A 12,522-nucleotide genomic window follows, 5' to 3' on the forward strand; every position below is an offset into this window, starting at 1 on the left:
CATCCAGGCTTGAGGCCCTCAGCTGCTCAAGTACAGAGCTGCTCAAGCAGGTAAAGAGGAAGGCCACAAAGATGATCAGAGGGCTGGAGCACCTCTCCTGAAGACAGTCTGAGGGAGTTTATCTTGTTTATCTCAGAGAAGGGAAGGCTCTGGGAAGACTTTGTTGCAGCCTTGTAATACTTGAAAGGAGCTTACAAGCAGGAGGAAGACTGACTTCTCACACAGTCTGATAGTGACAGGACAAGGGAGAACGGCTTTAAACTAAAAGAGAGTATATTTAAGTTAGATGTTAGGAAGAAATTTTTTACTCAGAGAGTGCTGAGGTGCTGGAACAGGTTGCCCAAAATGGCTGTAGGTGCCTGTCCCTGGAGGTGTTCAAGGCCATGTTGGATGGGAACCTGGGCAGGCTGATCTAGTTGTTAGCAGCCATGCCCATGGCAGGGGGTTGGAACTAGATGATCTTTAAAGTCCCCTCCAGCCTAAGCCAGTCTGTGGGGTTTTACTGGTGGAGAACCCCATTCAGTCTTCCCAGCTCTCTGCCTCTATCCACAGACTTACAGGTATCAAATAGTGCTGCTTGAAAAGGCTCCCTGCTTTCACTCTGCGTGTCATGTTGTGAGGACACTGACCAAAATAGCTGTGTGTATTCATCACAGTCTTGTGGCAAATGCATGGCATGAAAACTATGAAAATACTACCAACCCTTGTGTACCATGGCTCTCTGTAATATGGGCAAAAACACATGCTTAGCCTATAGACTGTCCCAGCCTAAAGGTAATGTGGTCCTTTCTGAAAAGAGTGCCAGTGCAACCACCCCAGCAGACCACAGGGGTGCTGCTAGCAGCTGATTCTCACCTCTCCAGGAAATTCAGGGAGCCCTTGACAGCAGTGAAGAGCAGTGGTTCTGTGGATGTTTATTCTTGGTAAAGTACGTCCGAGTAATGGCAGTCATCTTGTTCTCAGCCACTGTGTTAGATGAGCTCAATCTGACCAGACCAAGGCCAATGGCAGCAGTGTTTACCTTGTGAGGGCACGTCCAAAAAGGTGGCTATCTGGAGATTCTGGCTTGTTCACTCTGCATCAATTACAGAAACACTCCAAGAATTGCAAGTGTGAACAACAACAACAACCTATTGTCATTCCAGTGCTGGTGACTTGGGTTTTGGAAGGAGCATCATGTTTGCAATGCATTTCACTTCTGTCTGCTCTGATTCTTGCTACCGTTCAAACCTTTGTCTTCTGTTTTCAAGAGAGGGCCCTTTCCTTTTCTATTTTGAACTCTAGAAAAGATCCCTCCCCCCCCAAAAAAGCCCACTTAAGTGCTACCCTTATCTTAAGGGCAGGAGTCTTCCTCCCTTGCAGCAAGTCACACAGTTGACAACAATGACTAGTTTGCTCAGAGACAGGAAGAGTGAGAGACAATGGAATCTGCCATTTGATTTATCTTTTCTAAATGAAAACACTTTCTTATAATTGGAGACTCTAGCAATATTGCCAAGCCAGACATTAATTTATCATCACTGTTTGTATTACAGCAGAGAGAAAGAGCTGCAATTAATGGACTGGAACGAGGTGTTGCACAAGTGCGTGACGAAATGATCTAACAACCTAAATAGGCGTGTGCATGCTGAAGGCACTTTAAAATGACAAATGGCAATCCTTTCTATTTTTAAGGAGCTACTCTGATTCTGATGGCACACTATAGCACTCTGCATATCTTGGAGATCTGGAGGAAGTGAAAAGCACCAAGAGAATTCATGGCCTGTCTTCTTCCCTAAAATCCTTGCCACTCTTGACAGGTTGCATGCTCTGGTTTATTCCAGAGACAAAGCACTATAAAAATAATGTGAGCTCCACAGAATATCGTCAGCTGCTTTCTGCATTAGCAGCAGTAAAAGAAAGATACATGGTACTAAAAGCAGGGGAACTCACCCAGCTTTCTGTTGAAGTGGCAGTGTTTGGACAAATTTTCCATCCTTCTCCACGACTCTGCTTGAGTACATCACAAGGAAGCACACAGCTAATCTGCCCCATGCAGGATGTGTGCAAGAGGAAAGCGCTATCAGTGCAGCTCCCTCGTGCTCTTGTCTTTGACAGGCAGGCCTCAGAGGCACCACAGAAGTGACAGTATCCATGCACTGACATATTAGAGGAAAGCTCTGTTTCTCCTCAGCCAGTAATGGTGCAAACTCAACCGGGTGCATCTCTTTAGAAAATGAAACTGCTCCTTGTAGACCAGGGAAGCAGTAATTGTGCTTTGGGAGGCTCCTGAAAATGTATCCACAACCCACCCAGAGCAGCTGCCAGGAAAGGGGAGCTCAGACATGAATACACACACATGCATGCAAACACACAGCTAAAAGCAGCAAGACCACGAAGGAAGGGGATGGCAGGACTCCATGTAACAGCAGAAGGGCCAACTCCGGCAGCCTGACCTCAGCCAGGAGGAAAGCATCCCACCTCTGGCAACTTCCTTGCTCAAAGCACCCTTAAGTAAAATCATGCTTTTGCCAGATTGAATGTCTCAGCAGATCAAGCAGTATTTAGTATTGTGAATTGTTAACCCACCTCCTCTGCGAAAGTGCTCAGCTTTTGAGCCTAATGCTTGGTGTTTAAACAGATTATTTGGGAAGCGATCAAGCACAGCTAAGGCCTCCATTAACAACATATGCTAAAAACATTGCTTTCTGGACCAGGCAGCATAAAAAACTTGTTCTTGCTGCGTTTGTTATATATCATAGTTGTATTTGTGAAATACCTCATGACAATTTTCAAAGCCATTGGCATGTGTTATCCAAATTTCAGGCTGTTTCAAGCACTACAAGTGGTTATGCTGTCCTGCACAAAAGGCGTGTGCCCTATGTGATGTGATTTTGTGTGCTAGGATTGTGCCATGTTTCACTGAAAACAAGCCACTGAGGATATTTTAAGAGATGCAAAGTTGAATTGATTTTTCCTATTTATTTTATAGCCAAATCTGCCTAAGCATATTGTCTCCAAAAATTTAAAAATGAAAGAAGGGAAAAACTATGATTAATACTGAATGAAATCCTCTTAATACATCTGAAATGACTCTTTGTAAAATAATAATGTCTCGACTCAGATCTAATTATGGGCTGACCTGACAGGATTACTGTTTTTCATTGTATGAAGGAAATTATCAACATTTTTTCATTGAAATAAAGCTATTTTTCCTTCTGATCGAACCTTAAATATGTCATTTGTCCAAAAATGTAGCTGGTCAAATATAACAGTCTCATAGTAAATTTTAGTAATTTGGAAATTTCTCAGACCTTATTTTTTGCAAAGAACTGCTTTTTAAAGATATTCCATGAGTATCTTGAATGCCGTGAGTCATTCCATGCTTTCAGTAGGCTGAAGATGATATGTGAAAGCTCACACCGAGAGGAATATTTCTGTACTTAACTGACTGAAATACAGCAGGAAGATCAGGACTAGCTTTTAAATTTGGACTTTATAACATTTACCTCTTTATAACTCAGAGTTGATACTTCAAGCTTGACCTCACGAATTTGCAGGTTAAATTTCAAAACTTGTTAATATTTCCTGCTAAGAAACCCATGATCATCTAATATGGTGGTAACTGCCTACAATTATGAATTTGCATTTATTGCAGAGAGATAACCTTATAATATTTCACAAGTTCTGTGCAACTATTCAGCTATAACTTCAACAACTAACTACAGAAATGTATGTTTTCAAAAATCTAGCTAAAAGCCTTACATTTGCATTATTTAATGATGTCTAACCATGACTGAATATTTCTGTTTCTATAATCCACACCAAGTGTGACTTGAGGGCAAAGTTCCATTTTAGGAACAGAGGAGGCATGTTTGCGTTAAACCGTGCGTGTGTATGTGTGTATGTATGCACTCTTGGAAGCAGCATGAAGATTTTCAGAAATAGTCCCTAGCAGGCAGCCATAGGGGTGAAAAAGAGGTAAGACTGTTGGTGGTATTCAACAAATCACATTTATCACTTTGCTTTTCAGTCTGTTTTAGGTATATCACCAGAATGTCTGCCTGTATTTTTGTCCTGCATATGCAAAGCGACTTGGGATCTAGTCTTCTTGCATGAAAGGTGATACAGAAATGTAAAGGATTAGTATCATTACAAAAATAGACATAAGGAATATGGAAAACATTCCCCACCAGGTTATAAATATGCTAATGCAAGTCAAATCTGAGACCTTAATTTCTTTAGCAGAGATCCTATAAATGCATAGAATTTAACTTCAGAATGTCCTGCCTAGCCCTGTGCGTATTAAAAAAAATAAAACAACATCCCTCAGATGTGTTTCTCAAGGTTCGTGAGACAGATTTCTTCTGCTGGAAGCCAGGAGCCCTTTCTCAGAGTTGTGTGAGTTAGCCTACTTCTCCAACTCCTAACATTCAAAGAGGGCAGAAAAAGGTTTTCCATTCCAAGGAGGAACCAGGAAAAAGCATTGCACAATCCCCAACAAAATGATACTACTTGCAAACAGCTCCAAGCCATACTATCTAGATTTAGCAAGGCAGAAATGTGCCAGCGATGTACTATTTTGAATACTATGCAAAATAAAATAGCTGCCTCATGTCGTGCTTAAAGCACACCTCCCCAGTCCTGTTTGTTGCCAACAGAAATATGACCATGAGGGAGTGTGCCCCTTGGAGTGTAGCCTGGTGGGGGAAGACCCACATCGAAATGTCCTTCCTATCCTTGTGGCTTGAATACAAAAAGCCCTGCCCATAAGTAATCGTGTTGCACTCACCAGTGCTGCTTCTGTTGGCCAATTTCTTTGATTATCCCCATGCCATGAGCATGAGGTGGCACAGGAAGATGCTGGGGGCCCAGCATTGTGTGGGACTCTGCAGTTGAAGGAATAGAAAGAGTGCCAGAATAGTGGTGTCTGTGATTGTTAAAAGTGCTGTTTGTTTGCTGGCCCAGACCTCCCCTGAAACCAAACCTTTGGTTCCATTTGTCAACTCCTAGTCTTGAGAGAAAGGAAAAAGCCCTTCTCCCTTCCTACCCCGAATTTCCCTTTCTGTGTGTGCTCAAGCCAAGAACTTACATCTGGCCCCATAGGGTGGGGTGGGACCTCACAAAGAATCACTGAAGGGTTTGGAAGGAACACTTCTGGGGATCATCTAATCCAACCTCATAGGACCTCAACATGAGGAGATCCTTTATCCAAAAAAAGAACCAACTCCATAGCACCATCAGAGTCTGACACAAACCTCTTCAGGAGTAGGCATGGAGGTATTTCTTCCTGTGTAATCCCATAGCTGGTAATGTCCTGCAGGCTGTTTTACAGTAAACAGAGCAGGCTTGGCTTGTGGTTGTTCCAAGAAGGTTACAGAGGAGCTCTGTTCCCATCAACTTGCCATCTGGCCTCGGGCACTGAGGACGTACCTGTAGTGCAGCTGGCTGGCTCTGGATTAGGTGGCTCCAGCAAGCTAATTTCACCCCATGGAGCCCTGGGACTGGCTATGGCAGCACTGCATCCCAAGCTGGAGCTGAAACTGCTGTGGAGCTCCTGGCAAGGTATCAGTATATTTAGGGCTACCTTTTGAAGCATCCTAAATCTTCAGCGTACCTTTTAGTCGCTTCCTCCCTACCTGTAAAATGAGGATCCCCTTCTATTTGCTCTTGGCTCTGGTCTATTTAACCTGTCATTAAAACTCTGTTGTTCAAGATGTGAAAACATACATCTATCATGCTTTTCTATCATCTTCACTATCCTGAACAACCCTCTAGGATTTATTAGGTACCCTACTTAACAAATATTAACTACTAACCAGCACATCCCACAGCTGATCATTGTGTAAGTCTCTGGGCTTTACCAGATGTAGATAAGAGGTCGAGTAGATTGCAAACTCCAGCACTCAACCCAGTGATTTTTCTCTTCCCTGTGCTCTGGGCAGTCAGGACTTGACTGTCTCAAAAGTCCTTCTTGTTTGCAGCTGGGAATTGCTAAACTGGGGAGAAGTGGGGAAGGCATTGAGGGCTGGTCCCTGAAACGAAAACATCCCTTGTTTTTACCCCTGAAAAAAAAAAGGGCATAAATGCCCCTCCTTCCCCACTGCTTTTACAGCCTGTTGGGGGTTGGGGGGGTCGGGCATTCCAGCAGCTGCTGGCCAGTATCCTAGAAACTACCTCCTTTTTCCCAGTCCCGGCCCCTTTTATGAAGGAGACAATGCAGACATACAGTGAGTGCCTTGTGCATCACTTGGGCCCCCAGGCCCTTTGACACAGGGATTTCGTACAGTGGCTAACCCCCAGCCTCTCTCCATGAGGTCCCCCCACACCCAATTCCCGGGGACACCAGCTCAGCCTTTTCTAAGCTGCTCCAGAAAGAAATGCTATGCCTCATTTTCCCAAGGGCTTGAGAGAAATATTTGTGATGCAATTTCAAGGGAAATAATTCAGATAATTCTAAAACGTATCCACTGATCCCTTTTGGCTTATTTACCCATGTCTCTCTCAGCACTTCTCTCCCTCTTTCTTTCTCCCACTCCCTCAAGCTCCAGGTGAGAAGCGGTCTCCACCCAAAGAGTGGCTTTCCTTCCTTTCTTTGTTGCATCTTATCCCAGAGGCACAAACCCAGGGGGACCCAGAGAGAAGGGATTGTCCCACTCTACTCTCTGCTAGTACCACCTCACCTACAGCACTGTGTGCAGCTTAGGGCACCACAGTACAAAACAACATAAAATTGTGATCTATTATAAAATATTTATTATATTATAAACTGTGGGAGCAGCTTTTGAACCACTGTGCTCCTCCAGTCCATTGCTTCAACTCTCATCCTTCCTGGCTGATTCTGATGCTGAGGCTAGTGTTAGGTCTTTTCTAACACAGAATGCTGCCTAGAGGCACTGTGTCTAGGGAAGAGGTCCTCAGGCATCTTCTCCAGCTGATACTTGATAGCTGTACATCTTCTGTTCCTCACCTGTGCAAAGCATTTTCCAGCCTGGCTGAAGTTATGCACTCCCCTGCTGCATCTCTAATGTCTCCATTTCACAAAGATTCAGAGGAAAGTACCAAAGCAGCCTTCTGAATCAGCTTTGATGTGCTTCTTTGCATCAAAAGAAAAAAAAGCATAGGGAAGAGAGGAGAAATAACTCCAGGGGAGAAGGCATGAGCTCTGTACAAGCAACACATCTGCAATTCCTTTGCTGTATGTATATAAATGGCATGGGTGCAGGGGAGCACAAAGATTTGGGCACCCTCTCATAGCTGCAGTGCAAGTCAGCCTGCTCACAGGTGGGTAACATCACAGGTGTTAACTCCACTGCTGGTATTTGAGTGCCTCACAAGTCTATTAGCAGCCTTGCATCAGTGCTCAGGCATCTAAGCAATACAGTTAAGGGTTTTCTGAGAATTTTCTCTCTGATGTATGTAATTCAAGGTAAATTGATCAAACTATCAGTTGGTTTGTTTTTTCCCTGCTGCTATTCAGGATATGCTCTGTATATAGCAGAAAAAATGCATATATGCTTCCCACAGCCACAGTCAGTGAGGAAAAGTGGGACTGTTTCAAGGCAGCTCTGGAAAACAAGCTTTTATTCTTTCCAAATTACTTCATAAGGAGAGGCATCAGGTTTCCTGTGACCCTGCTACCATTTCAGGCAGAAAGCAGAAGTAATGCCTGATGCCCTTGCACCCAGAAAACCTATCCTTTTCTAGCGTGTGCAGCTTCCTTGCTGAGAGTTTCAAGGAAAGTTCTCCCTCAGAGAGACAGGGCAGGCCTTTGGCTGTTCATTACAGTGCTTCCTTCCTCCCAGCTGATGTGGCCACCTCTAAATGCATTTCCTAGCACAGCGAATCCCACCCAAGAACTGCTCCTAAGTGTGACCCAGCAGTTTGCATCAATCAAAACATGTTTACATGCTAATTTGCTGAAATCACCGCAACCGTACCACCCCATCTATAACCCGCATAGCCAAATTATAATGCTGTGAACTAGAAAAATAAACATCTGATGTGCTTTAAAACCAAGAGCTGGACAGCTGATCATTGGTCAGCACTGAAGGTTGCCTGAGATGGGCTCATGTGGCCGGTGCTTGTCTCAAGCTGGTGATGCTATGAGGCAGCCTCCACCTCAGGCAATGAGCCAATCTGATTGCTGGTGGCTGGCTGTGATGGAGATGAAGGAGGACACTTCCAGGCTCCTTAGAAAGGTTTTTGGCTGGTCTTCTGGTTGAGGCTCACAGCTGCATTACAAGCTGCCTAGGTAATCCCATAACAAGTCACTTCCTGGGCAGAGGCCCGGAGGAGCCCAGCACCTAGCAGCTCATGTTGATTTAGGGGAGACACTATTCATAGATGTTTTGCACACTGTCCGACCTGCAAGAAGTACCCATATTTCTGCTGCATCCCCATCAGTCAGCGTGCTCTTTCTTTCCTCCATCCATTGCCTGCTGTACTCTTGTAGGGAACAGGTTGCCCAAAGTTGTGAATTCCACATCCTTGGAGGAGTTCAAGGCCTGGTTGAATGGGGCCCAAGGCAAGCTGATATGGTGGGTGGCAACACTGTCCACAGCTGTGATTCTATAATTTTATGATTCTGTGATTCTATGATTTTCTGACCAGAAGCCCTTTCATGTGCTGTGCAGTACTGACCAAAAATTGCTCCCTCTTGCCATAGAGGAATCATGATGTTTCCACAGCATCAGCAACAATTCCGGTTTACTTAAAATTTCAAGGACTCCAGGGCAAGGCTAAAGCCATTTTTCATTTCAGCATGATAGCCTCTACAGCCCAGGGCTCTGAAACACCAGGAGGAAATTGAAAACATCACTCCATGCATTTCAGAAATGTTTTCAGAAAGAAAAGTTTCATTCTTACCCTGGACTGTGTCAAAATGGTGGCCTGACCTAACTATTTGGCTGCAAATTGATCAGCACCTGTAGTCTACAGAGACACTTGGAACAGGTTAGCCCTCTTGAAAGCTGTCTTTGAAAGAAAGTGATATATTGTTCTGGTAACAGATACTTGCCTGAGACACAGAATGAGACAAACTGCATGGAAGGAGGGATAAGAAGAAGAGGTCACACGGTGTCTAACTTGATGTGCACCAGGAATCCTGGTGCTGTCTGTATACATGAGCTGAGCCAGTGTTAATAAAATCACAGAATAACAGAATTAAGGTTGGAAAAGACCACTAAGATCATCTAGTCCAACCACCAGCCCATCCCCACCATGCCCACTAACCATGGCACTCAGGCTATATCCACATGGTTCTGGAACGCCTCCAGGGACGGTGACTCCACCACCTCTCTGAGCAGCCTGTTCCAATACCTCACCACAAGAGAAAAGGCTTTTCACTGCGTGAAGGGTAATTTCTGGGAGTGGAAGTCTCTTAGCTCCATCTGTGTCGAGCTAAAGACCACAGCTAATCACACTTCATTACAAGCTGAAGCAAAGCAGCACCAAGGAGTCTGCAACCAGCTGGTCAGCATAGTGGAGAGGCTATAGAGGGAGGAAGTGTGTCTCATAAATGTGGGTAAGGAGCATATGTTATGAGCGTTCTGGGAATAAGACAGGCTTGTACCAGTGAATAGCGTGCCTCAAATTTCAGACCAGTTCCTGTGGGCCCACTTAAATCTTATTCCAGTTTTTCAGAAGTTGCTGGGTCTAGCAATATCCCCTGTACTTAGGAGCTAGGAATGTTGCCAGACCCAGCCATACCTCTAGAAATATGGTGGAATTATTGAGTGCATTTAGCATTCCTGTTTATTGTTAGAGGTGTGATGTCTCAACTTGTCTGGTGAGTTGCTGTTTTTCATGCAATGCATAGACTCAGAAGAGGGTAAGAAGTGGCCGAACTCTGCTAGTTACACTAGACAGGGATTGTTTGAGCCACACTGAACCACCTGGCTGTTACACCGTCCCTGTACTTAAGGTCCACGCAGAGATCTTATTAGGACCATGCTGATGGATAGACTGTCTGGGAAGGGAAGCATGGTATAGCCCTCAGATGCCCTGGTTATAATCACATGGAAAAGTGACTTTTTTTTTAATATCTTTTCCTAATAAAAACAAAAAGTTGATTTGGTTTTGAGCCAGGACCACAGAACAAAGCATCTTTACATTTCTCACTGCCGGAGGAGGGGAGAATTCAGTTCAGAACTGGTGCATTTCAGCCATGAGGAAAATTGCCTCCCTGCTCTCTCTACTTTTTTATTGGAACAAATAGACACATAGTAAAAATGTGAGCCAGCTTCTTATTTTGCTAATATATAAAATAGGGAGTAAAGCCGGCTTCCCTTCATTTTCCTTTACTTTTTTATTCTGCCCTGTCTTTGCCAATTGGAAACAGAACTCAGAGAGTTACTTTGTCTCTGGAAACAAATCTTGCAGGGCTTAACTGTGTTTTCAGTGCTTTTCAAACAGAAGAGCTTTTTGGAACCTACATGATCTTCCTGAAATTTTGGGGGGTCTGAGAAAAAGATCTACGTTCATGTTTCCTTATGTGGAGCTTGTTTTATGAGGAGAAGAAGTGGGGAGAAATAGAATCATAGAACCATTTGGGTTGAAAGGGACTCTTAAAGATCATCCAGTCCAATTCCTCTGCAATGAACAGGAACATCTACAGGTAGATCAAGGTGCTCAGAGCCCCTCCAGCCTGATCTTGGGTGTGTCCAAGGAAAGGGTCATCCACCACTTCTCTGGACGACCTGTGCCAATGCCTCAGCAAATATCCACAGGGGAAATTCTATTGGCAATCTCCCTGCTGACTGATCAACATAACAAGCATCGTATACAATAAAAAAACTAAAATTGTCTGCCTTTTTCCTATGCCAGTGCAAATGTCAGCTTTTTCCTCTCTGAAAGTGCTCTGTGGTCTGTCTTGCATAGGCAGTTAGGAGAAGAAGTGATGGAAGGCACAAAGAAATGTTCTTTCTTGCACTATTCAGCTGGAAAACAAACACCATTTCTCAGGTCAGGAGATCCTACATTCAGGACACTATAGATGAGTATACAATTTCTCTAAATTAGTAGTAGAAAGATAGGCAGTGGGAAAGCAGCTCTTCAGTGAGTGAGCAAGAGAGAAAGCTTTACAAAATAGTTTGATGCCATGCCTTGCTTTGTTCTCCTTCTTTTACAGAATAGAGATCGGGTATTAAATGAGATTAGTGAGGAATCATTGATTAGCACTGTTGCTCTGGAAAAGATTAGGAGAACATGTGGTTTTCAGTTTGAAAATAAAATGAAAAAGTCACAAGCCTTGAAAGAACTTTCCAATGTGGTTTTCATCTGGCTTTCATCTCCAGGTTTCTCCTGGAGAAAAGAAGGCTGAAGAAGATGGGAATTAGGAAAACATGCCATGACCCGGATAAAAATTCTTCAGCAAAAATGGAACTGCTGAAGCAAAATAGTATGCAGTGAGAGCCACATAGTCTCTTTAACCATGCCCATATCTCTCATTTCTTCTGCAGGGCCAAGTATTTCCAGGGGAAGAAGGTGAATGGAGAATTTGATATCCGTGTGGAGCAGGTCAGTGACAACTTACCTGTAAGAAATGTGTGTGGGCAGAGCTGAGGTCTCAACAACAGATAGTTTGTGGATTTTCTCCAAGAGAAGAAAGGATCTGGGACAAGTTTTAACACTTGTCCATTTCAGTTGATGATGTATGACCTAAGTGAAAATATCCTATCTTCTCTCTCTGTCTTTGCAGAATCAGTCACTAATTCAACTTAAAATTAAGTTTTCCATTTTGGTGGTGGAACTATCATTTCTTCCATTGGAAGACTACCTCAGTTCCATATGTGTGTCTGTAAAAGTGAAAAGCTGATACACAGAAGTACATCTTAGGGATGTTATATTCCACATGTGTGTTATTGAAGTCTTCCAACTTATTCTGATTTAAGTCTAAAAGTTTTGGTTTCCATATGCAAAATAACTGCACATAGCACAATCTTTTCAGCATTGACTGATGTGCTGAGTGTGATTGTCACAGCAGAAATGATTGTTAATAACCATCTGCAGGTGCCTAATTTGAAGGCAGGCATAATAAGAGAGATGTAGAACTGAATTTGCGATTGTGAAGAAATCGTGTGCTTGCTTTTTTTCACTTTAGGGCTGTAAAACTACTTGGATGGGTAAATAAAGCTGGTGAATGTTTGAATGACCTGGTATTTTCTGTCTTTATAAATCTGGTGATTCTGTGTCATATATGTGGATGTGCATGTGTTTATATAAAAGTACTCATGGAGTGGTTTTGAAGACTTTCTCAAGATCCAGTATCCATGAAAGTTGTTCCTTCTCTTTTCATTGGGATATTGTCTAGTTGCCTAAGACTGCATGTGGATGCACAGTCTGATCAAAATCTGTGCCTAGGACAGAAAGGTTAGCAGGTCATCTTTTGCAACTCTGATATATGAATGCTTAATTTTCCTCTTTTCATTTGTTCTTGCTTCAGCTACCCAGACATCATTGCTTCAACCAGAAATACAGTTTCTCTTAGGAGAATTTTTTGTACTTTATAGGAAGAAACACTTTTGATTTGAAAAGCTAAGT

The 12,522-nt window shown here is 43.3% G+C and overlaps 1 protein-coding gene across 3 annotated transcripts in view; it reads left to right on the forward strand.

The window, feature by feature from the left end:
* The window catches only part of SYN3 (synapsin III), a 235,705-nt gene that overhangs the window by 55,102 nt on the left and 168,081 nt on the right, over nucleotides 1-12,522 (forward strand). For all 3 annotated transcript variants that reach the window (XM_090143143.1, XM_090143151.1, XM_031600069.2), the window contains one exon: nucleotides 11,442-11,499. In XM_090143143.1, the coding sequence (XP_089999269.1) occupies nucleotides 11,442-11,499 (58 nt within the window). The remainder of the gene's footprint in view (nucleotides 1-11,441; nucleotides 11,500-12,522) is intronic.

Source organism: Phasianus colchicus, chromosome 1 (genome assembly GCF_987193195.1).
Source record: "Phasianus colchicus chromosome 1, bPhaCol1.hap1.1, whole genome shotgun sequence".
Taxonomy (NCBI): domain Eukaryota; kingdom Metazoa; phylum Chordata; class Aves; order Galliformes; family Phasianidae; genus Phasianus; species Phasianus colchicus.